The sequence below is a fragment of the Ambystoma mexicanum genome, chromosome 10, assembly GCF_040938575.1.
Source record: "Ambystoma mexicanum isolate Mex_15411 chromosome 10, UKY_AmexF1_1, whole genome shotgun sequence".
Classification (NCBI taxonomy): domain Eukaryota; kingdom Metazoa; phylum Chordata; class Amphibia; order Caudata; family Ambystomatidae; genus Ambystoma; species Ambystoma mexicanum.
The window spans coordinates 1,626,836,462-1,626,864,201 of record NC_090932.1 but is presented as its reverse complement, the minus strand read 5'-3'; the positions used below and the strand labels follow the sequence as shown (position 1 = coordinate 1,626,864,201).

At 48.8% G+C, this 27,740-nt stretch overlaps 1 protein-coding gene across 2 annotated transcripts in view; it reads left to right on the top strand.

Moving 5' to 3' along the window:
* ZDHHC8 (zinc finger DHHC-type palmitoyltransferase 8) overlaps positions 1–27,740 on the top strand; it is a 346,441-nt gene that overhangs the window by 204,219 nt on the left and 114,482 nt on the right. For both annotated transcript variants that reach the window (XM_069620016.1, XM_069620017.1), the window contains exon 2: positions 24,891–25,012. In XM_069620016.1, the coding sequence (XP_069476117.1) occupies positions 24,891–25,012 (122 nt within the window). The remainder of the gene's footprint in view (positions 1–24,890; positions 25,013–27,740) is intronic.

The following is a 27,740-nucleotide window of genomic DNA, read 5'->3' as shown; positions in this document are numbered from 1 at the left end:
CCCTGGCTGAAGGTGACGATCGTGACGGACGCATCCCTCACGGGATGGGGAGCTCATGCCAACGTGCTGACAGTCAGCGGTCGTTGGTTTCCGTCGGAGTCCAGACTCCATATCAATCTGATGGAGCTGAGGGCCATCAGGCTAGCCCTGAAGGCTTTTCTGGCGACTGTGCGCGGGAAGAGTGTCCGGATTCTGACGGACAACACGGTGGCCATGCACTACCTCAACAAAAAGGGGGGGCAGGGTCACTTCCGCTGTGCAGGGAGGCGATGCAGCTCGAGTTCTGGGCCATCCAGCAGGAAGTTTCGATCTCGGCAGTTCATCTGGCCGGAGACGACAACGAGACGTTGGACGCTCTGAGCAGGCAGAGCACGATCTCACACGAGTGGGAGCTGGCTCAGGAGATTCTCCTGGAGATCTTCGCCCTTTGGGGGACCCCTCAAGTGGATCTCTTCGCCTCCAGTGTCAAACGGAAGTGCGAAAGGTTTTGCTCGTGGGAATTTCCTCCAAAAGGAGCCTTAGGAGACGCGTTCGTGGTGGAGTGGTCATTCCAACTGCTGTACGCGTTTCCTCCAGTCCCTGTCATCCCGCAAGTGTTGCGGAGGTTACGGAGGTTCGGTTCCCAGATGATCCTCATTGCTCCGGCGTGGGCCCGGAGGACGTGGTACCCGGACCTTCTAGACTTGTCCATCTGCCCTCCACGTCGTCTTCCCTACCGAGACGATCTGCTCTCACAGGAGGGGGGTCAGATTCTCCATCCAGAGGTCAGACCCCTCAATCTTCATGCTTGGCTTCTGAAAGGTTGAGGTATAAGGATTGGGACCTCCCTGAAGACGTGATGGAGGTGTTGCTCTCGGCTAGGTGGCCGGCAACAAAGTCTCTGTACCGTTGCCGTTGGAGAAAGTTCTGCGACTGGTGCAGAGTTCAGAATGTGGATCCTTTTGAATGCGAAATTCCCATGGTTTTGTCTTTTTCGCTTTCTTTGGCCCACAGGGGCTTGCAAGTGGGGACCATTAAAGGTTACCTGGCAGTGCTGTCCATATTTAAGCACTCGTCTGAAGAGTGTTCCTATTTTAAGATTCCTTTAATTTCGCAGTTTTTGAAAGGGCTCACTAATGTGTTCCCTCCGTCACCTTTTGTGGTGCCAGGTTGGGATTTGAACCTTGTTCTTAAGTTTCTTATGGGTGCTCCGTTTGAGCCTTTACATTCTTGCCCTTTGAGGCTGTTAACTCTGAAAACTGTGTATTTAGTTGCGGTTACTTCCGCTCGTAGAGTGAGTTACAGGCACTTTCAGTTAAGCCATCCTTCACTGTGTTTCACAAGGACAGGGTTGTCCTTAGAGTTCGTCCTTCTTTTCTTCCGAAGGTGGTTTCGGAATTTCATTTGAGCCAGAAGGTTGTTCTTCCGGCGTTCTATCCTCCTCCACATCCTGGTAAGGAAGAGGATAGGCTCCATAGGCTTGATCCGAGGAGAGCGTTGAGCTTTTATATCTCACGCATGTCCCGGGTCAGAGTGGACAATCAACTTTTCATTGGTTACGCTGGAAAGCGTTTGGGACAAGCTGTGACGATACAGACTTTGTCTCGTTGGATTATTTTAGCTATCTCCGAGTGTTACCGCTTGGCGGGTAAGGACCCTCCGGCTGGCTTGCGGGCCCATTCTACCAGAGGAGTGGCTGCGTCTACTGCCCTGCAGTGGGGAGTTCCTATTCGTCACATCTGTGATGCAGCCACCTGGGCTTCAGTACATACTTTTGTACGTCACTATTCCCTCGATTCCATCAGAGGGCAAGATCTGGCCTTTGGCAAGGCAGTTCTCTATTGCGCAATTTGATTGGGCATGCTAAATTTGTATTCTAAATTCTTTCCCACCTCCTTGCTTGGTACTGCTTTGGGAGTCTGTCATAGATATGGAATGCGTCGGAGGACCCAATCCCCTCGAAGAACAAGTTACTTTCTTACCTGGTAACGTTCTTTCGATGGGATGGTCCGACGACGTATTCCATATCGCTCCCTCCCTGCCTTCCCCGCTGCAGAATTTTTTTTGCGATTGCAGCTTGCGTTCCGCCAGGCCTTGTGTGTCTGACTGGCAGAAAACTGGTAGTACACGTTCTGGGAAAAAACTATAACTGAGGCTATGGGCGTTGTGCGTCCTACTTATCACATCGGGTGACGTCGGCCATCGGAGGGGGTCCTCGGGGACGGCGCATCGACGTCATCGATGCAGGATGCAGACGCCAAAGATTTTCTGAAGCAGCACAACTGTGGACATTACCTGTCATAGATATGGAATACGTCGTCGGACCATCCCATCGAAAGAACGTTACCAGGTAAGAAAGTAACTTGTTCTTCCCTGGTGGTCCATAGGACTCCATGGGGGGATTTGCCAGTATTTCCAGCTCCGGTAATACTGGCGCGCCAATACCAGTGTTTTTTGCCGGTGAGGTGCCTAACTTACCTCCAGCTGGAGGTTAATCAGGCACCTCACCAGCAAACTTGTAGTTGGCTGGTGTGGAAATGTGCCAGTATAGAGTAATACCGGCACGTTAATTCCACGCCGGTCACCTTATAATCTGGGTCATTGACTGGCCGCTCTCAAGGATGCAACAACCAACCATATACGCGTGGGTCGTAAGTGTGGCATACATTGATGCTGACAATCCCCAGTGAGGGTGAAACACGTATATGTTTGGTTGTTGAGTCCTTGAGAGCTGGCTGTATTGGGTTGGTAAATCTATGCTTCCAACAGCACTGCCCTATAAGACAATGACAATTCCATGTATAGCAACAAGCAAGCTTTTCAGCTAATTTGCATACCCATAGTGCATTGCTGTGTGGCCATGATCTGGAGGTAGACATCCAGTGTTGGCAACTAGGTGGCGATTTGTGTGCACATTTTCCTTTTAAGATGAAATGGCCTATTTAACTGAAAGTGAATATCAAATATCACCAGATGATTTGGACTACAGTTCCCACCAGCCCCAGCCATTGTAGTCAACGGTAGGGGATCTTGGGTGTCATAGTCCAAGATACTCATAGAACCGGAGGCTCCAGACTCCTGTGCTATATGATGGAGCTTAGAAGGAGAGATCCAATCGCCGGGACAGTAAACCATGACACTGGCAATCTCAGAGGCAACGCTTCAGAATTCCGGACCACCGGACAACCTAGATCAAAATACTGTTTTTTAAAAATCTGTTAATTACTTGATGCTTTCCCTTATATTAGATCACCCATAAAACGGGTCCCATTTTTAGTGCAAACACGGTTCCATGTGATAATATCCCTGCAAGAATGGTGCCGGATTTTTTGTGGTGATATTACCAAATGGAACCTGCAGGGGACACCCCCGCAATCCCCATATTATTTAAAGGGAGCGGGGGGCACTCTTGCAACCCCCGCTCCCATTTACCCCATAAATGATCCCCATAAATAATGTCGCCTATGCCCTTTCCCTATATGTACAGCGACATTATTTATGGGGCTAAAATTACCTGACACCGCAAACAAATTGAACATCATATTAAAAAAATCCTTCTATTTGCCCTTTTTCCTGCTAATTCTTAACCCGGAGGCACTATTTATTGCCTCCAGTTTTACCCCAATCTCATCTCTTCTGCCTGTTTCTCCCCAAATCTGGTCCAGACATTTACATTAGGTTTGTTCAGATGTGTTAATCCAAAATAGACTTCATTACTTTTTGGAGAGAGCCATTGACCTTGTATGTTGGTTGCCAGCAAACAGTACCACGTACACAGCTTTAGAACAGATGTAAAGGGCTGAGAGTAAAGAAAACAGAGGGGGGAGGAAGGAGTAGGGAAACGAGGAAGCAGGAGGGCAATGGATACCACCTTATGATACACTATCTGAGGCGATTGGCTCTTGCTACAGTGCTGCTTTTGCCAATGGCATGGCCTCCGGACACTTCAGATGCTGCAAGATAAATTGTGGGGAGTTTAGAGAGAGTTGTTCATTGGATCATCTCTGTGAGGTCGGCATTGCTTTATCGTTGCCCGTGCGGATGTGGGTATGCATGTGGTTGGTGCGCAGTACACCTAGGTGTGTTGCTGGCTGTTGGTGTTCAGCCATCTGCTGCGGTCATCTGCGTGCTGGCTTGCCTGGGGTATGGTGAGGTGGCGTGGGTCGGGGATAGGGATTTGTGGATTAGCAAGTGCCTGATGTGTGTGATGCTTTGCTGATGGTGGTGGGAACATTGGAGCTGTGCTAATGCGGAATTTGGCAGGTGTTGGGGTTAGATGGCATCATTGGTTATAGCGTAATACCGCGCAACATGGGAGGATCCTTTCAGATCTGGAGTGTATGGCAAAAGGAAGCAGTACGGAATATTGGATCTTGACACACACATCTTTGATAAATCCCTCTGATCGCTGTCAGATGAGAAGGTCCTTTTCTCTTCCAGTTCTTGTAGCTAGATTCCACCATTTGGCTAAGTGTCCATTTGGCTGATTTGGTTTTGCCTTTTCAGGGTGATTGGCTGGGAGTTCTTCTTCGGGTTGCGTGGGCTTCTTCTAGTCTTTGGATGGTCTTGTAAGTAGCCTGGTTTTCATTGAGGGTGCAGTGGTCTTGGATGGTGGTTGCTTGCATAACACTTATATCAACCTAGAGCAGCTTCACAGCACTGGGGGACATGCACCGGTAGGGGGGAAAGAAGAAAGAAGCAGAAGAGGGATGGAGGGAATATTATGTAACATGAATGAGGGAACAGCAGAGGTGGGAGCACCCCGCTGAATCGATATAAGACACTGCATGCATTCCCAAATGGAAGCAGGGTTCACACAGCTGCAGGGCACTTTTTGTGCATCCACACTCCCAACACGTGCCCCTTGGAGCCCACTTTTCCAATGCAACGCCAATCTCCATCTCTCGCGAGCAACGCCAATCCCCTGAGGGGGAATTTATTTTTATATTTGCACCCAGTATATACCATGGGGAGCCAATGGCTTTCACCCCTGCTGTGGGTGGCGGACATGGCCAATTTTGCCCCCCTCACCCTCCACAGCATGGATGAAAGCCATATTAGAACAAAAGTCTGACGACACTAATATGATGTTATAAAGACGATATTTAGGCCTGAGCCAAAACAATATGAAAATACTTAAGACTGACAATGTAACAGAAGCACCAAGAGAAACATGTACCAAGAGATGTAGTTATCGTGAAAATAAGAAGATGACATAACGTGCTGACCAATAACTGTAAATAGGCTGTAGCGCAAGGAAGAATAAGCATATATATACTTGCGAAAAATAGGAAAATGCACAACGTTTAGGACGGCCATTGGAAGGAAATGGACGATGGCCCATGTCAAAGAATCAACCCAGCTACCGATAAAACGTGCCTAGGATTACAAATTGAAGAATGGATGAAGAAGCTGTTTTTGTGTGCAGAATAAAGGAGTACTTTGGCCTGACGTCAAGGAGGTTATTTCGAGAGATGGGTGCAAGGCACAAAAGGAGGCGAATTAATAGACCATGTACATGAGACATATTTCTGCTAAGATTAGGCGGGCACAGGCATTTGCTGATGCAAAGTATTGGACAACCACAAAGGCAAAAGTCTATGTGAGGTGGAGTGAGCACGTCTCTAAAGGACTGAAAGGGTAATGGCACCCCGTTTAATGAAATCAAATAGCAGTAATTGAGAGGCTGAAATTAACAAAATCGTGGTCTCATAACACGTGATGAAGAACTCAAAACAAAGGCTATTCATTAAAACTCAAATTAAGATCTGCATGTCAGCATCTGGAGTAGAAACCATTTTCAATTCTTTTTTTTTTTACTGGATCCATTTACTGATATGGGTTTTTGTGCAGCTCTTGAATTGTTAAGAGGGACGTTCCAGTGCTGAGGTTATTGCACCCAAGGAATTGTCAGTAAGGTGCAATATTTCCAGGTCCTCACCCTCAAACGGCAAATGTAGTCCTCTACTGGATCAAGAAACGTATTGGACGTAGGTGATTAACATTGGACGTGTATTATATTCCAGTAAAATGATCAATTGGTTTGGAATCAGGATTACTAAATCCCTTCTTCTTTGCCCCTCAGAGCATCCTACCTTGTAACAACCTTTGCACTAAGTAAAATGCATACTGCTTCAGTATGCAAACATGGCGAGGTCCGAACTGGCTGACAGTGTCTGACTAAGAACAGGAGTCTGCAACCTATGGCTCTCCAGATGTTTTGGACTGCAACTCCCATCAGCTCTACCCAGCAATGTCAATGTTGTTGGATCATGGGAGTAGTAGTCCAAAACATCTGGAGCCCGCTCTAGAACGAGGCTTGCATGCGTAGGTGAGATCTTTATATATCTTTGGCAATCAAAAATGAGTTTCTTTAAAGTTAGTAATCGGATATCTCTCTTATTTGCCAGTGCTTAATTTCTGTGGGTGTTTGCCAGGGCTCATCCCTGGTACTTATTTCTGAGCCCCGGAACTTCTTGTCTCAGACTCTTTTTAATTATGAAGTGGTGATAGTCAGTGCGGCAATCAACCCCAATGAGCAGGTGTGAGCTGTAGTATAACCCCAAATATGGCGACACTGTGGGGAGCAGCTATGGGTGATGATGGGGAATTGACCACCCGCAGTGTCGCAGGAGTGCTAGAAAATATTTGGGCCCTGGTACTATTTTTTTATTTTCTTTATTGTTTTTACAGATTAAGCACTGTTATTTGCTATAATGGTAAACTAACCTCAACATGTCATGTATAGAAGATTCAATGTCTTGTCCTCTGTGGCCCTGATGGAGGCGTGGCCTTAATTGCAATCTGCGCTTCATTCTGCAGAATCAGCCCAAGTGGACAGTACTCTTCATGGAGCCCAGCAACACGGTGACCTGCGGTTGCACTTTAAAAACATCTTCAGAACTTTATCCTGTGATGATAGTTGATGGCATGGTCCATGTTAAATAAAGATGAGCAATGTAGGTGCCCACTCGTGGGCATTCTCCTTATCAGGCTGCTCAAGCGGCCATATGCCTGCAGAATTTCAATTTATTCCAAAACGCATACACAAAAACGGGATCCAGTAGAAACCATTTCTTAGATGTCATGTGGTGGAAGTTTCACTAACATGAGCTACACGCACCTAAAACTTCACACGCTGGCCATAATTGCCTTGTGATATATTATGTTTTTCGGCAGGGTGTACTGGTGGAAATGTCACCTCTTTTTCCAAGTGGCTTCTACTGGATCCAGTTGCTGACATAGGGGTTTTTGTATATCTGAAGCGCTAGGAAGAAAGTTTCAGTGCTGATTTTGTCCCTTCAACTGCACTGCCCCCTCTCTCTCCCTCGCACACCTCTTTCTCTCGGTGCTTACCCCCTCTTTTACCCCCTGCTCAATGCCCCTCTTTCTGCCCCCCCCCTTGCAACCCAGACGCGTGGCTTTCCCAATGCTTCTAATTATGTCAGAGTTGTATGTAGTGCACACGTCACGTTGCAGCCCCTTTGCAGCACACTCCTTGAGTTTTCTGCATACTGGGCACCTCTGCCCATGCCAGTGCCAGGACGCTGACGTCAATGGGCAAGATGGGAAAGGCCTTGAGGGGGCGCCTCCTCATATCTTCTGAGGCTGATGACGTGGGCATCGTGGTGCCAGCCAGGGGCTTGACCGCCCATTTGGTTTCACATCCCACTGGATGGCGAGAGGGAATCGATGCCACGGGCTGGTGCTGAAAATGCTGCCAGCAGGAGGCTGATGACCCCCGACCCATGGCATCGTGGGCACGTGCTTCCCACTGTGTCTTCGCCAGTTCTGAGACTGGGATAAGAAATTGAGGGTGCGGGTGTGGACACGGTGAATTGCAGAATATTTGGGGAGTGGGACCTAAGAAGTGTCTGGCGCGGCCTAAGAATTGCAAGTAGCTAAGGAACCTTTGTAAGGCGAGTGCAGGGTCGGACAGGGACTGTTTAGGTGCCTTTCAAATACCTTTCCAGGTGTATGGGCACGTCCACTGCTCCACTCTGTGAGGCTGCAATTTCCTGTAGTGCAGGATTCTTCCGAGCTAGGCTCTATGTCTTATTCGTGAAAGGATGCTTTGTGTGGCTATATTTCCTTTTAAATCCGTTCACATTAAATCAGTGAGCTTATTACTGCTCCGTAGCACGCAACGCGGCGAAATCCCTTCAACCAGGAAATCTCTCTGTGTCGTGTGCCTGGCTCCGCCCGCCCAAGGGTAGGGGACTCACTGAGCCGAGCGCTCGCGCTCTTAATGTCCCAAGTTCGAGAGCAGCGCTCCGCCTTCACAAAGGTGGGGGCTCTCTCTCTATGGGAGCGCGAGCCTCTGTGCGTGCTTGCGCTCCGCTACGCCCCCACAAGGGTGAGGGCTATAGTCAGCTCCTTAGCGCGAGCGGGAAGGAAAAGGTTTTCCGCTCGCGCCGCTTGCTCCGCCCCTCCAAGGGTGGGGGGCCACCCGCACTCGGCCGCTCTGAGAAGCGCTGCAGACTTAAATGAGGAGGTCGGCAGGCTGCTGATGTGTCACGTAATGCGGCACGGGGCCGCTGATTCTCCTCAGTGAATACGAAATAACTGTTACACTGCACGCTGCGCTGCGCTCTCGCTGGGTCCCACCATGAACCCCATAACATTAAAATTCGTCATATATATTAAACTCTATACGCTCCTATTTCAATAAATATACAGAACTCTGAAAATAACGTGTTACTTATCTGGAGAGAAGGAAAAGAAGAGGAGAAACTCAGCAACAGGAAGGGCTAAGGCACAGAGACTAATGACTGGAACTACAGGGAATGTTGGGACTTGAAGGTTTTGAAAAAAAAAAATATATGTTTTCACGAAATATGATTTATTTGTTGAAACTGCTGGAGAGTGAATTAAAGAGAAGAGAAAGCTTAATGCTCGCCTCCGTCTTGACATAGAATTCATTCCTTTTGTGACACTGTTTGAATGGTACCCAATGGGGAGTTTTTTGATAAAACGTGATGCAAATTGTGCATTTTAAATAATATTTATTCAGTAATAATGGTCAAAACTAGTAGCCGCATGGTGAAATAACTCATCAAACTTTGACCGAAAGAACAGGCCCACCCTAGTATTTTGCGTTTTGGGTTTGGGCATTGCCCTATTGCCCTATAGGCCAGTCCGAGCCTGGGCGAGAGGCCTGTGTAAAGGAGTCGGCAAACAGATATGGTAGAGCCCACCCCACACCTAGTGCTTTAAGTGGGCCGGGCCAGCCGGGACCAAGCCCCAGCAGTCTCCAGAAAAGGCTCCCGAGGCGGGGCTCTGCCAGGGCCCACCCCAACTAGCCCCAGCCATGCAGACTCCTGAGGCAGCCCATGTAGCGGCTGCACGGTTACACAAAGTTGCCTGCAGGTGTCAGCACATTTTGGATTAGAAGAAAAGAAAAGGCATCACCTTTTCTTTTTTCTTTTTTCTATACCGTAGTTCGGACACCTGCATGCAGCAGGTGTAACCGTGCAGTGCGGGCTGCCTGATGGCTCTGCCCAGCCCTCCTTTTGTTTCTGAGTAAATTGCTATCACCCAGCATGAAGCCCCTGGGCTCCTCACGCTGGCTGATGGCTACTTACTCGGAAACAAAAGGCGAGCTGGGCTGTCCAGCCCTCCTCCTGTTTCTGAGTACAGAGCCATCAGCACTTTCATTCAAGGAGCCTCTGGCAAAGCATTGCACCACTCAGCTCCTTGAATGGAAGGGCTGCCTGCTGGGTGTGAGCTGGGGCACACAGGTGTCACACTTTTGGAGTGCCCAACCATTCCTTTTGTTAAAAAGGAGGGGCTGGGCGCATCAAAGGTAATAATGCCAGTGCGGCCCAGGGTGGGGGCTTCTTTTAGCAGCCCCCACCCCTTGGGCGAGTGGGGGCTCTCCATAGGGAGCGGGGCCTAGGCACACCCGTAATTAGGCCACGCCCCCTAACATGAGCCCCCCTCAATTTCTAATCCCACTTAAAGCACTGCCCACCCCCCAAGAACCCGACCAGTGCCAGAGTGAAGGTGGACCTCCTCCCTCCTCTCCTTACCTGAAAGATTTCAGTGGTGGGGACAACATTGCGGGGGGAGGACGCCGGCGGGAGCAGTGCAAGACGCGGCCGCACGGTGGGATGCAGTGAACACTGTAACACGCTGGGCGGCATAATGGCGAGTAACGGATTCAGCCCAACACCTGCCACAAGGAAGAAGGACGCGACATCCAGGGGAAACCCAGGCGCCAGCAGAGAGTGTATGTTGGAGCCTGGGAAGGGGAACGTCCGCTATACCGCCATGGAAAATATGTTTTAAAGCAAGGCCTCTATGAATGGCCTTATACTACCACTAACCCACTAGGGAAACCTTTATGAGGCAAAAGCCACAGGGGACAACTGGAAGATAAACTGTTCCCTGTGAGCCATGCCTGGAGCTCCAATTCAGAAATGTAGTTAATGGATGGAGAAGGGTGCAGGGCATACAAGCCCCTTTTAAGCCTACCCAGCACTTCCCATGTCACACCCCCTCAGGCAGGTAAGTGATTGGATAAAATAAGCGGCCAATCCTGGAAGGAGATGGAGTTCTTAAGTGTGAGTGTGCAATGTGGGCTAGTTGGGAGAGGACAGGGGTTGGTGGAGGACGTCCGAGAGACCAGAGGAGGAGAGAGTGGCTCGAGTGTGAAAGCTATGGGGGTCTGCAGTATTTCTGTGGGTGAGAGATGAGTTGATACCTCAATGTTAACACTTGGGTGGTCATCCTACAGAACATATCTTGCAAAATGGTTTGTATTGGTTGTGATGGAGAATGTATCCCATGTGGACGAGCCATGACATCTGTGCATACGTGATCATGGATGGACCTATCACTGTCCCTCTCTCTTCCCACTGTGCCTGCATACCCTCCTCACTCTCTTCTTTCTGATGTTTTCCTCTGGCTCTCAATCTTTCTCTCTCTCTCTCCCTCTCCCCCCCCTCTCTATATCTCTCTCCCTCTCTTCCTCTCTCTCTCTCTCTCTCTCTCCCTCCCTCTCCCTCTCTTACTCTTTGTCTCTCTGTCTGTTTCTTCCCAATCTGCCTTTCATCCCCTCGTCACTCTCTTCCTTCTCCCCAAAGTCTCTCCTCTCTGTCTCTCTGTCTCTCTCTCTCTCTGTCTGTCTCTTTTGCACCTCTTTGATGGCCCCCCTCTCTCTTCCTTCCTCTCTTCCCTTTCTGGCTTTCATCCTCTCCTTATCTTCTTCCATCCCTCTGCTTTCCTCTCCCACTCTCTCTCACCTGTTTCACGGCTTTCTGATTGTCTCTGTCTTCTCTGCTCCTCCCTCTCTCTGTCTCTTCCCCTCTCTCTCTTCTCCCCTCTTTATTCCCTTTCTTTCGCTCCTCCAGGTCTGTTTCCCTTATGCCTTTCTCTCAAAGAGGGAAGTGTGGGGCGATATTTGATAGTCATTTAAATACCCCAAGGGTATACATATTATGAAATCACCATAAGCGGTGCCGGGGGTTGCGGAGGGAGGAGAGGTGGGTGTCAAAAGCTGTTACCAGTCAAAAGGGCCTAGGACAGACCCAGGCGAGTGATCAGTGGTGGGGGAAACACAGAGCTGGTGACCGAGTACAGCAGGGCGGTCCAACTCCAGGCCTCGGGGCCGGGAAATGTCGTATTTTCGGGACACCCCTCATTAATATTCATTAGATAAATATGCATACAATGATTCTAAATGTATGTTAATATATCATGAAAATTAATGAGGGATATCCTGAAAACCTATCAGGATTCTGGCCCCCGTGGCCTGGAGTTGGACAACCCTGGATTAGAGTTTGTGGTGGTGGTGCAGCAGGGAAGTGGGCAGACATCTGTTGCCCGGGAGTACGTTTAATTTCTCTCACAAAACATATTCCACAATAGTGCTTCTGGCACTGCCAAGCCTAGTGGCCAAGAGGGGCCAAGTCAAGGATAGGCACGAGGGAGAGTAAATATGGACAGAGACACACCGGGCGAGTAGAGCAGGATCACACAGCCAACAAGTGGTGGAGAAGAAGCTGTCAATCAGCGCCAGGCAGTGCCCAGTGTCTTCGCATGGGATTCATTTTCCATAGAGGGCCCTTGAATGGCACTACTCCTTTCATTTGGCAGCCTCTTGGCGCTACCGTCGTTACTTCTCGCCTGGTTAATTCTCTCCTCTTTGTGGCCTCGCTAACCCACACATATCTGTCAGTAAATGATCTCCACCATCTGAGAAAAAAGAAAACATTTCCACCATTTAAAAAGCAGAATATATTAGAACTTCATAGTGGGCCACGTCATTTCTGGCAACACAATCATAAACCGCGCGGCCAAGGGCTGATTGGGTTTTCAAATGCCACAAGAACCCAGAGAGACCATTTTTGGACCCATAATGGTTTGTGCGCCCCGAGGCCTATGGGCGAGTGGCGCGTTATAAAAATGAAAATAAATAAATAATAAGGTACGATAGGGGGGTGTTGTATAGCGCGCTTCTCTCGATAATGTTGGCTTTGCTGCACGTGGTTCTGTAAGAAAAGGAGGCAAAAGAGTAGCGTTATACACTACACAGTATATATTTTTGATTATTTGCTTTTAAACCGCTATATTATTCAACGTTTTATGTCACGGGTTTGCATAGGCAAGATTGGAATTTCATTAATTCTTTTTAATATGAAGGGTGACCTGGATAGTTTTCCTGGGGTTTATCTATTCTATGCGTGTCTAATAGTGTTTTGCCACGTATCACATGTTGCTTATTACATATGTTTGTCTTGACATTAAGCAGGAGCAATACCTTTTCTTCGCTGATTCCTTGACCGCCTACTAATTCAAGCATTAACCACGACCTAGATTTACCAGCATCCTGTCGCTAGACCTAGATTTACCAGCATCCTGTCGGTCGGTAGCACGTAAGAAGCGCACTCTTACAGGGCCAGCCAGCCAGCCAGAACTGGCTCACATTAGCATGACGTGCTGACACAAAGCCTGTTATTGCCTGTTATTGCCTGCGTTGCAGAGAGATACTCCTGTTGAAAACAATGCAATATCTTGAGGACTTGGCATGCAACAAATGCCTCTATCGAAGGTAAAATAAGATAGCACATTACTTTTAATTAAATTTAGAGCTATAAGGTAAGAAGAGATGTTTATGATGTCATCATCATGCACATTTTTCAAATTGCAAGCTTAGCATATGCTGTACTGTGAGTCTGACCGTGTGTCAAGTGAAGCAGCCTGGTGGCTTTTGCAGCCATTAATACTGAAAACTTGCCAAATTCTACTACTTAATTCTGGTCTGTGTAGTGATGAGGTAGTTTTAGAATTAGAGTGTTGGGAGATCCGAGCTTACGAAGGAGACAGTGGCTGGAGAGAGAAGCACTGCTTATGGAGAAGGCAGAGTGGTGTCCCCGGGGCCACTGAAGATACTTACATCATTAATAAACGAAGAAAAAGAACTCACCCGTGTGGATTGCATCCTTCATTTACTATTTCTGATTTACGAAATTAGCCAGTATGAAACAGGCGAAACCGCGAACATAACATTTAGCGTCGATCCCAATCAATGAGCATAGCTTTTGTTATTTCATCAGCTTCAAGATCCCATAGGTTCATGGACAGTATATCGTTATATAGATACAGAAAGGGGTCCCTCAACTGCGGACTAAAAATGACTAAATCCCAAACCACATAGATTCAATGACAGCGAGAAGAACCCCCTAGAGCCAAGAACCAGGCAGTAAAGAATCAAATTCATTGCCTCTTTTTGGATTTTAACTCCAACGCATGAAGCCGCTGATTGTGTGTTTCTGCAACTTGACCGGCTGAATGTTCTCTGGCTGCTCTCAATGGCCTTTCTCCCCAAGGCTACTCAGCTTTTACCCAAAACCACCAGTTTGAAACTGGAGGCCAATTAGCAAGTCTTTCAAGGGTCTCTCAACATTTTCAATAAGTTGGCATTGCCAAAGTTCTCCATTTGAAATGCCTATGGGATACTATATCGTCTATCGATCTCCTGATCATCTACTGACCATGTTCACCCTCTACAGAATTCTTGAATATTTTTGTTGTTGTAGTGGCAGAAATGTTTCCCCCATTTTCTCGTCTGCTGATTGTAGGTAATCTTAATTTATGGTTGGAAGATTGGAACAATGCAAACCCTAAAACCATATTGGCCAGTAAGACGGATTAAGACTTTGAGCAGCAAGTGCTCTACCGCCTCCCTCCCACTGCCCCGCCTTTTTTTGCGTTAGCATTTACCCGTGCGACATTCAGAGCGCAAACATATTAGGCACTAAAAGGGTGTAACGGCATGAATCCATTCACCAAAGGGACAAGTTTTGGAATTCTCAAAAGCTAAAATAGGGACATTTGGAAAGTGTAGGGAGAAGGAATTATGAATAAGAGGCGAAGATAATTTACTTGCCAAGTTATACACCTATACAAAAATCATCAGGCAGCCGATGGGTATATCATTGAAACATCTCTCATGAGTTGTTCAAAGTGTTTGCAGAACTCTGCATCCCTACGGCTCTCCATAGCTTGAAGGTTCCTTCAAGGGCATTATTCAAAGACCTAGTCTAGTGCTGATTAAATTAACAAAATCCAGCTTGATAGGATCATACTTGCATGTGTAGGTCATCTGTATTCTGTTATGCCAGGGAACACTGATGAAGTCAATACAAAGAGCGTCTTTTTCAGATGTTCAACCAGTGTCGGCAACATGTCTGCTTGAAATAATCTCCTCTCGACGCCCAACTGGTTTCTTTTAAATCAGACATAGTACCCGACAGTCTCGAAACAACAGTAGTTATCAGTCCTCTACTGAAAAAGCCATCTTCAGACCTTGGCGATTCATCAACCACCCACCATATTTCACAGCGTCCACCCCAGGCAAGCTGATGAAAGCAGTGTCTGCAACTCAACTGCAGACCTTTATGGAAGAAAATGATCCCTTGGACAATTTACAGAATGACGTTCATCCCAGTCAAAGCACTGAGTCTGTTGCGCGTCAGCCATAGACGATCTTAAATAGGTGGTATGTAATGGCGGTCTCTGGGTACTGATGTTATTAGATCTCCCAAACGCCTTTCAATACCATGGACCAGGCCACCTTACTAGGGTCTCTCTGCAGGGTGAGCATCCAAGATGGCGCCCTGGCTTGCTTTAAATCCCTTTAATCGAAAAGGATTCAATTGGTTGCCCCACCGCTCTTTGAGTCATCAGCAAAGGAAATTACTGGTGGGGTCCGCGAAGGTTTATCACTGAGATCGCTTCTTTTTAGTATGCATATATATGTGTATATGAAGCTAGCAATTGTATGTGAATGCCGAAGATACGCAAGTACGTTTACGGTTAGGGATCTCTGGACAATACAGCAGATCGATTTGATCACTGTATGGTGCAAATTAATATCTGGATGGATTCCAATCAATTAAAACGTGACGCTCAAAAGACAGAAATCCTTCTTTGTTGTAATCTGACAAAGGAAGTGAAATAATATCAGTGATTAAGTCTCATACATGCGCCAACTACTGTACGTTATAAGGATATTCTAAGTCATTGAGGAGTTCTGTGGAATGAGGCTGAAGGCGCGTTCCTTTATTAGGTCACAGAACTACAAGGTGACTTGCAATATCCTTTTAAGATACGATAGGGGGTATTTTATTCCTTTCAATTCATGGCCACACACCCATTCCCTTTAATTCCTCGTCTCTAGCATCACATAATGTAAGAGTTCTTCCATTTATTGATCCATATAATCAATATAGAATCTGATTGAGCTTTTAAAAAGCAAAAATTCAGCTCCTAATGTGTTACAGAAAAATAGTTCAAGTAGCTGTATTGAAAAGATCTTTTCTTTTTGTGCTTTAAAATAAATAATAACATGCAGATTCTCATATGTTAAACTCCAGTACCGCACGAATAAAACATTCTACCATAAGAATTTGAAAAGTTTACATGAAGTGCTGCAGGGGCAGCTGGAATTCTCTCTACTGGCTCAAGCAGCAGGCATTGTGATGTCACTCATACCTACTCTGTCACATTTGCTGGTCTGCATGCTTGATGTAGCCCCTTGTGCCATGAGGCGAGGCTTTGCCAGACTGCAGTCACTCTTACCTTCCTTGTCACATTTGATTGTCTGGCTTTCCAAAGTTGCATTTTACCTTCTTGTACCTGTGTATTTGCTGTTGCCCCCTGTACCACGGGGGAAGGCATTCCAATTCTGCATTTACCGACTAGTGCTTGAGTATTTGATGTTGCCCCCTGCACCATGACGCGAGGCATTCCAATGCTGCATTTTACCTACCTTTACCTGCGTAGTTGATTTTTCCCCCTGTACCATTAGCTACTTGTAACTGCATACTTGATGTAGCCCCCTGCTGCAATACCTACTTGTACCTGCATGCTTGATGTATCCCCCTGCACCAATACCTACTTGTACCTGCATACTTGAAGTAGCCCCCTGCACCATTACTTACTTGTACCTGCATACTTAATGTAGCCCCTGCACCATTACCGACCTTTACCTGCATACTTGATGTAGCCCCCTGCACCAACACCTACTTGTACCTGCATACTTGATGTAACCCCCTGCGCCAATACCTACTTGTACCTGCATACTTGATGTAGCCCCTGCACCATTATCTACTTTTACCTGCATACTTGATGTAGCCCCCTGCACCAACACCTACTTGTACCTGCATACTTGATGTAACCCCCTCCATCACGAGGTGAGGCATTCCAATGCTGCATTTTACCTACTTGTACCTGTGTATTTGATGTAGCCCCCTGCGCCAATACCTACTTGTACCTGCATACTTGATGTAGCCCCCTCCATCACGAGGTGTGGCATTCCAATGCTACATTTTACCTACTTGTACCTGTGTATTTGATGTAGCCCCCTGCACATTACCTACGTGTACCTGCATACTTGATGTAGCCCCCTGCACCAATACCTACTTGTACCTGCATACTTGATGTAGCCCCCTGCACATTACCTACTTGTACCTGCATACTTGATGTAGCCCCCTGCACCATTACCTACTTGTACCTGCATACTTGATGTAGCCCCCTGCGCCACTACCTACTTGTACCTGCATACTTGATGTAACACCCTCTATCACGAGGTGAGGCTTTCCAATGCTGCATTCTACCCACTGCAATGATGTTTCTTCATTTCCTGCCTTGTGCTGTGTTGAACCTGTTCATGTTGCACTTAATGTACCCTTCTCTTCCTTCCCTCCCTAGCGTTGCTCCTTCCTCCCATGCCTGCACTTCCCCTCTCCCCTGCATTTTATGTTGCTGCACTTGCGCAACCCGAATGTCTCAAGGTCTAGAAGGGACGCTTTTGTTTTGTTTTCCTCTCATCCCCCCATCCCCCACCTTTGTCTTTATGCGCCTTGAAACACCATGTGATGTATAGGCATATTATAACTACTCAATAAATAAATAAAAATAAACTGACGCGTAATAACTGATAGCAGAGGAGTAGTGATGTCATTGCCTCATTGCAGGTCAGCTGCGGTGTCACAACTAGCCTGAAATCAGAACATTATTTGCAGGCTTTCATGCAGCTATTGCAGTCTGCCATGTATTATATATTTTTATAGTGTGAGCGTAGCTTGGGAGCAAGGGGGCGCTGTGCAGGTCTTAGAACACAATAAATATCTGTGCCACAGTATGAAAGATTCAAGAGTGGTCCACACACATCTTGCTCTCCTGTTTGTGGCTCTAGCCCCTGGCCAGAATGTTAAAAACCTGGGGGTCTGGTTCGATACATTATCATCAACAGGAAGTTAGTCCAGGTCCCAGAACTTGCCTTTTTCCTCCATATACTCTCAGGAGATTTCTGGATTATTTCACTTTTTCTCAGAAAGTACAGTCGGTCAGTGTGTTTAATCTCCCGCTGTCTGAGTTTCTGTAATGCGGTCTATCCTGGACTACCCAGTGACGGAGCCAGGTGGGGTGCACGGGGGGCAGCTGCACCCCCTGGTGCCCAGTGCGCCCCCAGCCTCCCGCTGGCATCCTATTATCCGCCCCACCTCACCACCAAAAGCTGCCTCTGCTACTGGGACCCCCTAAAGCAACAGTACACAGACTATAAGTCATACAGAACACGGCAGCAGATTGTAATCACAGAGAACATACGGAGCCTGCTGATTGGCTACTGGATTGGCTGCCAGATGACGGGTGCATTACATGTAAGGCATTAGGCCTAATCAGAAAAGCTTATTACAATCAGGCATCGCTTTGCGGCATATACACCAAAAAGGTTACTCTTCTCGGCACCCACTGGGCGACTGATCGTGCCAAAATCCAGACACGTAAGATGGGGCGGTCGGGCCCTTTCTGTACGCGCAGCCAAATCATCTACCTTCACATATTCGCCTCCTGTCAAATCACTGAGTTTTGATATAAGTACATTGTTATTTTCACACTAGAGAGGTTGGTACGCCTATCTAGGCCCAGGATTTTAACTGTTGTTATGTTAAAGGTATTTGTACCACGCAACGTCAACACCGGAAGTGGCCCGAAGGCGCTCTGGGGGGTCTGAAAGCGTAGGGGTGGGTGGTTAGTAAGGAGTAGAGTACCGAAATGCCCTTTTCAAGGTGAACATTGCGCTATGTAAAACACCATATACCAAATTCAGTCTCTTTTTTGGTTCACAGCCCATCGTTTTTGGCTCCATTCATATCTTGTGCCAACATCTTGGATGAGAAGGGCCTACGTGCCACCATCTTGGATGAGAAGGGACTTCCTGTATCGAATTCAGTGCAAAAATGTCCAGAATCGTTCTAAAGGAAGCAATACCGAAAGACTGTGGGGTGGATCTGTGACTTTAGCTTTGTAAATGGCACCTGTGGTGTAGGGTCGTTGTGGGGCAAGCGTGCCCGACCCCAAGGAGTGGGCCTTGGTAGGCCAGCGTAGGCGCGCAGCGCAGCAGGGTCGCAGGCATGAAAGACACGACCACAGGGTTAGGTGCATAAACCCGGACTGGCGTTCTGACGCCAGTTCCGGTGATACCTTTTATTTCCGGCGTGTCACGTGACCCGGAACTAACTGGGCACGTGACACCACATTCCTCCCCAACTTGGAGGTGTTTGCACTATTATCTAATATCAACAATAATAACTGGACATTAACACATTCAGATGTCTTGTTTCTTTAGAGTTCATTTCGGCGGGGTTTTCTGTATGTACACTCCGTCTACTACGTATCCTTGGAGACGGGATGATGGTCTGGGCTTTTCTCTCAACAGGTATCGGGTGCTGCTTCTCTCAGGCGCGTCTGCTCTTGGGCTCACAAGTTCAGTCTGGTCGTTGTGCTGGTGTGGTGTTTCTGAAACTCCTGGCATGGCAGGGGCTCTGGGCAACGCCTGGTCTCGGGCATGTGTGTCACCATCGTTTCTCTTCTCTCGGGGACCGTGGGTGCTCTTCCCATAGTTCGGCTGGTACTCTTCGGAAGTGTGACACGTTTCTTGTCACGGTTTCACTCCCTCGGGTAGCAGTGACCATGCTGTGGTTCGTTGTGCTGACTGTCCATGGTTGGAGCTCAAAATTGAGGGACATCTTTTTGGGTGTTGCTCTGTTTTTGACAATAACTGTATCGCCCGGTGTTAGCTCTCTGTGACAGGTTCGCCTGGCAATGCTTTCTTGTTCGTTCTCCCTTGTTCGCATGGCATCTATGGCTGGGATGTCCGGTTCGGGAGCTACCCACTGAGCCTGTGCGTTCTTAGGAATCGATATACGGCCTTCAGCCATGGGTGTCCTTTCTCTTTGGCGATTCGAATGACCTTATTGAGTGACCCCATGAATCTTTCTGCGTCGCCATTCGCTTGGGGCCATCTTGGGGTGATTTTCTGGTGCTTAACGTTGATGTCCTTAAAGAATTCGCGCAGTTCTTGGCTGGTGAATGATGGGCCGTTGTCGCTCTTCACCTTTCTCGGGATTCCATGGGTCGCGAAAATCTTTTCTAGCGTGAGGATTGTGGTCTCTGTGTTAGTGGACGCCACGTGTTCTACTTCAGGATATCTGCTGAACTCGTCGATCACCACGAGTAGGTATCCTTCACCGGCGATTGTGCAGTGGTCCATGCTAATTGCGTCCCACTGCTTGTTACTTCTTGGAGCGCTGCTGATAGGCTCTGGGTTTTCGGGTCTCCTGGAGGCTTGGCAGGCTGCGCAGGATTCCACTAGTTCAACTACTCTTTGTTGTATGTTGGGCATCCACATTCTGGACTTGAGGTATGCCATTGTTTTGACGATGCCCTGGTGTCCGCTGTGGGCCAACCGGAGGGCTCTCTCCTCAAGCGACGCCGGTAGCACGATGCGGTGGCTTTTTAGGAGCACTCCCTCGGGGGCGACGGAGAGTTCATGTCGGATTCCAAATAGTGCTCGGAGTTTCGCCTGAGCTGATGTGGTGCGTTGGGCTATGGACATGAGGTAGTTCTTCCAGTTTCCTGACTGGATGGCAGCGGTGGTGTGTTGCAGGATGGAGTCTGCTTCTGTCTCACACGCTACCTCCTGTAGTGTTAAAGCTCTTGGTCGGGCGCATGCAATCACGTGACATACATGTTCATTGGTTTCTTTTGCATGGCGTTGCTCTCCTTCCCTGGCAGGCCTCGGGTGATGGGACAAGTAATCAGCTGGGTTATCTGTCCCTGGGCGATAGTCAACTTCTATGTTATAGGGCTGCCGCTGCAGCATCCATTTCTCAATGCGTGCTGGTGGGTGAGGAGCAGACCCTCGGAATATCGGGATCAGGGGCTTGTGATCCGAGAAGACCTTCGCTTGCTTACCTAGCAGGTATACCTTGAAGTGACGGCATCCCCATAGTATAGCCAGGGCTTCCTTCTCTATGTGCGCATAGTTCTGTTCGGGTTTGGTGAGTGCTCGGCTGGCGAATCCGATGGGGAACACATTTCCTTCGTTGTCTGTTTGGGTCAGTACTGCTCCTAGGCCGACCGGGCTGGCATCCACGAGGAGTTCAGTGTGCCTTTCTACGTTGAAAAATGCCATGGTTGTTGATGCTGACAGTGTGTCCTTAATTTGCTGGAATGCCTGTTGGTGGGTCGCCGTCCACTCCCATTTTTAGTCCTTCTTGGTCAGCTCTCGGAGTGGGCTTGCAATGTTAGCAAGGTCTGGAATGAATCGCGCACAGTATGTCGCCATTCCCATAAAACGTCTCACCTCCGTGGCAGACTGGGGTGCTTTTGTGTTCTTTATGTCGTTTGACTTTGGACGGGTCAGGGGATACCCCTTTGGCGCTGAAAATGTATCCGAAGAAACACAGTTCCTCCTTCGCGAACTCACACTTTTCTGCATTTAGTGTTAGACCTGCTGCTTCTAATTTGTCTAAGACTGCTGCTAAGCGTTTGTGGTGCTCCCTTTCATCTGACGCGTACACAAGAATGTCGTCGCTGATGTTTGTGGTGCCGTCTAGGCCTGTGATGACCCTGCAAATTTCGTGTTGGAATACCTCTGCGGCTGACGAAATCCCGAAGTTAAGCCGTTTGTACCTCATTAGGCCGAGGTGAGAGGAGAATGTGGTGATGTATCTGGATTCTTTGGCTAATCTGAGCTGGTGATATCCGGATCTGAGGTCAAGTTTACTGAATATGGTGGCTCTTGTGAGGTCTACAATGATTTCATCTATCATTGGGGTTATGTGGCGTTCTCTTCCAATCGCTGCATTAGGAAGTCTCATGTCTATACAGATTCTTACCGCGTTAGGTTGCTTGGGTTTCTGGGCCACTACCATGGGTGACACCCACGGGGTCGGTCCTGATGTTTTTTCTATTATTCCTGCCTCTTCGAGTTTGGCCAGTTCCTTCTCCACTGCTTCTCTCAGGTGGAATGGTATCTGTTGGAGTCGTATGGCCTTCGGCTCTATGGTGGGGTCTATATGCAGCCTGATGGTTCGGTTTTTTAGGCACCCTTTGCCTTGGAATAGCTTCTTGTGTTGTTGTAATAAGTCATCGAGTTCGTTGCGTTGAAGGTCGAATGCGAAATGGATCAGTTTTAGTTTTTCCGCTGTCTGGCAGCTGAGTAGTGTCTCGCAGCCGGCATCTACGACATAGATCCGCGCCTGGCAATTAGTGGTTTTGTGCGCAAAATCAGATTTGAAGGATCCTTTCAAGGGTAGGGGTTTCTTGCACCCGTATGCGTACAGTCGGACCTTCTTCTTGTGGAGTGTGGGCTTCGGGTGAAGTTTGCTGAATGCTGTTGCTGGCATTACGTTCACTGTTTCTCCAGTGTCAATGACTACTTTCAGTGGCTCCCCGTTGGAAAAGACTGTGCACGATGGCCTCTTCCTTTGTCGTGATCGGTGTGGTTCGACAGCAGATATGAGGTGTATTCGGTGTATCCTATTGTTCCTTTTCTTCCGTCTCTTTTCTCTCAGGGGATGCACTGTTGTTGCTGTCATCGCTATCGCTCGTGTCCGGGGATCTTTGCGAATGGTCAACGGCTCTGGCTTTTCCTTTCCGGTTATGTTGGTATGAAGACTCTCTTGGTGCAAACTTCTTCCGGCGCTCTTGTGCCGGTCGGGAGGGAGTCTCCTTGTCGTTTCGGTTTGGCGGGTTCAGGCTGACTGCAGCATAATGATTGAGATGGTTGCATTTTCTGCACGTGGACCCCCATGTCGGGCAGGATTCTCCTTTGTGCCGTGGGCTGCCGCACCATTTGCAAGCTTTACTTCCTTCTTGCGGCGTGTGTGCTTTCTGGCCATATTTTGTGCGAGTGTTCTGGTGTTTGGATATGGCCACAACGTCCTCTGTTGGCTTGGGGTTGTCAAGCGGCAGTCTTTGGATTGCTGCCTCGATCACTGCGACTTGATCTTCTGTCTGCTCACGGAGACGCGCCATTTCTAGGATGCGGGACAGGCGCATGTTCCTCTCCGAGAGTATAGCCCTCCTTAGCTTTTCTGAGGATATGCCATTGATTATTTGGAGGCGGATTGCAAATTCTTCGTCCGGAATTCACAGCCAACTGCCATCTCCCGAAGGCGAGCATGAAATTTGTCTACAGTTTCTTTCTCACGCTGCCTGGCCATGCAGAAGTGAAAACGTTCATAGTCTGGGTTGAGATCTGGCCTAAACATGTTCGTGAGTACAGCTTTGGCTGCGTCGTAGTTGTTGTGATCTCCCCGGTCTGGGGTAGCGTTGAATAGGCGTAGGGTGGCAGCCCCAACGTTGAGCAGAAGAAAAGTATGCCTCTTTTTTGCTATAGTGATGTCTCTGGCATCAAGGTGCATTTCGAACTGTTGTAGCCAGATTTCCCATCTGATGGCTGCCCCCGTGGTGAATGGGTCAAATGGCGGCATTAGCGCGGTCAGCGCTGGGTCTGGGTGGTCCGTGGTGAGGCTCTTTCTGGCGGAAAAACTCGTGCTGGCCCTTGCACGGCTGGTCTCCGAGCTGGACATGTTGTGCACCGGTCCTCTGCGCAGGGGCGTGCCCTTTCTGTGATGGTGGTTATGTTATTGGCTCACACCTACCAGTGTTCTCCCGCTCTTTGTGTCGATATGGGTTATCTGGGCCTTTCCACGTCGTGTGAAAGGTGGGTGTTTTTTTTTTCTCTCTCCTCCCCTCCCAGCAATGGTGTTGGAGAACGTTGGGGTGAGGAGGCGTATCTGCAGCAGTGCACCCACGTGGGCTGAGGGGTGCGGACGATGCGCGTATGACACGCGGTTCTGTTCGTGGCGCGTACGCCTATGATACGCGACCTTGATGAGGGCTCCCTCGAACGTTTCAGCGGGGCGGTACCTGTTTTCATGCAGCCCAGCGCGTGGAAGGCAGCTCCGGGTGGCACACGTGAGTGAGTGGAGCGTTGCTGTGGCTGATGTCACTGGTGCGCGTGTTGCACGTGGCCCGCCTTGATGATGCGGCCTGCACGCCACTCCGTTCTGCTCCAGTGATGGGATGGCGTGTTGTTGTCCGTGTGCTGGACGCGGATGCGTCGCTGACTCTTTGATTCGGCCTCGCGGAATGTTCCGCACTGCAGCAGCGTGCGGTGCAGGGTGAGCAGGAGTCCGTTGGACCACGTGGCTCCGCACGACGGGAGGAGGCGCGGTCTTGCGTGGGTCGTTTCGCGGCCTCGTCGCCAGTGTGGTGTAGGGTCGTTGTGGGGCAAGCGTGCCCGACCCCCAGGAGTGGGCCTTGGTACGCCAGCGTAGGCGCGCAGCACAGCAGGGTCGCAGGCATGAAAGACACGACCACAGGGTTAGGTGCATAAACCCGGACTGGCGTTCTGACGCCAGTTCCGGTGATACCTTTATTTCCGGCGTGTCACATGACCCGGAACTAACTGGGCACGTGACACCACAGCACCCACCATCCCTTTACTTTGCCCAGAAAGGCGTTGTCTGCACTTACCTCATCTACATTAATCTGGTCAGACATTTACTTTGTCCTTCCTTTATTTCGCCTGCATCTTCACATTGTGACAGTGGCAATGGATGTGGCGGAGGGTCGCTTAATATTAGGGCTGGGGTTAAGGCATAGCCGGGGGCAAGAATGTGCAGTAGCAGAGAAAGCAAGGATCAGGGGGTGTCTCTGTGCCCTGCAATGATGAAGTGAAAGACGGGGGAAGTAAAGGCATGAGATTTATGTATGTATTATTTCTATAGCGCCAAACAAGCAAGCCCGGCATCATCAGGGTGCTCAAGTGAAGACATTCATCCTTTTAAACTAGTGGTGTCCCCTCACCCAACCATGTGAAATGGCAGCGGGACAGTCAGTGGAAGTCCAGCCAACAAGAGTATGGCTGCCATTTCTTTTTAAAGAAGACTTCTATGAATGGCATGATGGTGCGGGGCTCTGTGGCCCAAGCCGAGTTTGGTCTGTCAGTCACTTTCGGACTGTCACATATGTTATAAGCTTGCTGCTGTGCCCTTCCCCACATAGTACCCACCTTTGCTCACTGTTTCTCCTTTTTCTGTCTGCAGGTGCCCCTGGTTATCAAGAGAGGTGTCCCCCATCGTTCCCCTCTACAATGGCGTCGTCTTCCTCTTCGTGCTTGCGAACTTCAGCATGGCCACCTTCATGGACCCGGGAGTCTACCCGCGAGGTAACCCAGACCTGCTTTTGTGTTGTGTGCTGAAATGCAGGGGTGCACCAGGCCTGCATGTGCCTCGTATGATATGCTGCAGAGGTAACCCAGACCTAACCCAGACCTGCCCATGTGTTGTGTGAGCTACAATAGAGGGACCCCGGATCTTCCTCTGAGTTGATTGATCTACTGTAGAGGGGTCCCGGACTGCCTCTGAGTTGAGTGATCTGTAGAGGGGCCCCAGATCTGCCTGTGAGTTGGGTTATCTTCTATAGAGGGACCACAGATCTGTATGTGAGTTGTGTAATCTATTGAAGAGGGGCCCCAAACGTGCCTGTGAGTTGAGTGATATACTGTAGAAGGACCACAGATCTGCCTGTGAGTTGGGTGATCTTCTACAGAGGAACCCCAGATCTGTCTGTGAGTTGTGTGATCTATTGAAGAGGGACCCCAGAACTGCCTGTTAGTTGTGTGATCTTCTATAGAGGGACCCAGATCTGTCTGGGAGTTGGGCAATCTACTATAGAGGGACCCCAGACCTGCCTGTGAGTTGTGTGATCTAATGTAGAAGGTCCACAGATCTGCCTGTGAGTTATGTGATCTATTGAAGAGGGACTGGGTCTGCCTGCGGGTTGTGCGATCTATTATAGAGGGGCCCATGACCTGCCTGTGAGTTGAGTGATCTATTGTAGATGGACCACAGATCTGCCTGTGAGTTGGGTGATCTTCTATAGAGGGACCCAGATCTGTCTGGGAGTTGGGCGATCTACTATAGAGGGACCCCAGATCTGTCTGCGAGTTGTGTGATCTACTGTAGAAGGTCCACAGATCTGCCTGTGAGCTGTGTGATCTATTGAAGAGGAACCCCCAGACCTACATGTGCATTCTCTGATCTATTGATGAGGGACCCAAGATCTGCCTGTGAGTTGTCATGCTGTCTCCAAGACAGGCATTTGTGTTGTTTGCTTTACAGCAGAGGTTCCTCAGACCTGCTCGTGTGTTGTATGTTCTGCAGACCATAGTCGAAAAGGAAGATCTTCCTGGAATCTTTCCGAAGTTATCCTTTTTGAGGTACCCTAGACTTGATTGTGTGGTGTTGCCCTACAGCAGGTGTATCCCAGACCTGTGGGTGTGTATGTGTACACTGTGCTGCAGCCGGTACACCAGACAATCCGGTGTGGTGTTGGTGTATGCCAGACATGTGAGTGTGTGTATACTGTGCTGAGGCGGCCAGACCTCCTGTGTGTTGTGGGTACATGCACCCCTAATTTGCTTTTCTTTTTTGTTTGCTCTGCTGGAAAGGTTCTGGAGGCCTGCATGATATGATATGTTATTTATAACGCGCATAATACCCAGAGGATTCTAAGCGCGGACCTGGGGATCGAACCTGTGTTCCTCCATGTCGTCTTGCTTCCAAGGCGAGCACGCTGCCCCTGAGCTATCCTCCCAAGACCTTATACATGTGTATGAGTAGGACAGACCAGAGCCTCTGAAAGGATTGTCATGGCAGCATCAGTCTAGTTGGGCAATCTATGTTAGCAGGAATGGGGCAAAGTCAGTTACATCGTGGCATTTCATCACCCTCCCCCCCCCCCTCCACTGGCCTGGAAAGTGCTCTATTGCGAATCTGAAACTACACACAAGGATGAGTGCCAACATCCCTTTACTTAGGAATTGAACAGCTAGTATAGCATAATAGAGTGGGGGCACAGAAGGCTTCTCTAGCAGTTCACGAGCTTCACAAAGTAGGACTAGAAAGTGTTCTATAGGATAATATCCTGGAAATAACAACCGGGACTGAAAAAGCTGTACAAATGAAGAGAAACAAATGAAAACTGTATAACCAAAGACATTTTAAATTATAAAGTAAAAATAAAGTGTTTTAATGTGTGGAAAATCTGTGCAAATGCAGCTTTTGGTGTATAAATGTGTGGATTGTGTTTGGTCTTTTAATGACTTATTATCACACGCTGTGATGAAGAGCCCTGCCTGGCTCTGTGGGTAGATGGTTGGGTGGCATGAGGCGAGTGCCACCGCCAGCTACACAATGTTTGGCCTGGGGGCGGGCGGTGTGGGGAGGGTCCTGTGGCCAACCCACTATACCCCGGCTGTTCAGCAGCGGCTTGTCACATTGGTCCGCCACATTTAAGTTGACCCCAAACATAAGGAGGCCCACCTGCATACCTCCATGCATGTCGCCACATTGGCCCCAGAATCGGACCTCCTTAAGTTGTCATGATGCCCCCAATTTCTGTGACACATGAGAAGATAGAGCTCAGTCCAGAGAGGCCACCACTCCGCTTAGGGCCACCAAAGGAGGAGAGTTGTTTCCAGATCCTAGAGATCTGACTGCTCCTGGAAAGCTAGAATAAAAGAGCCACATGGCATGTATAAAACCGAAGGTCCCTAGCAACGTCCCAGCAGGCGCGGATGGTCGCACACCAGGAAACGTACTTTCATTTCACCATGGAGTGCTGCCATGTTAATTCCTGAGCCGTGGAGCTCTGAGATAGTATTCCTGCTCTTCATAGGTAATAAAAGCAGATCAAGATGGCGTCCAGCCTCAAGGCTCGCGCCATATCTCTGCGGCTGCAGGGGCAGAGAACCAATAAACCAAAATGATCCAACCACTCAGAGTTACAATGCCGTAGGAGAGGAAGGCACTGGTGGTCCCTGGTACCGTAGCCAAGTCCTTATAGAATCCAGAAGCTGGCAGGGAAGATTGTTGAAATTTTGGAAGGAGACA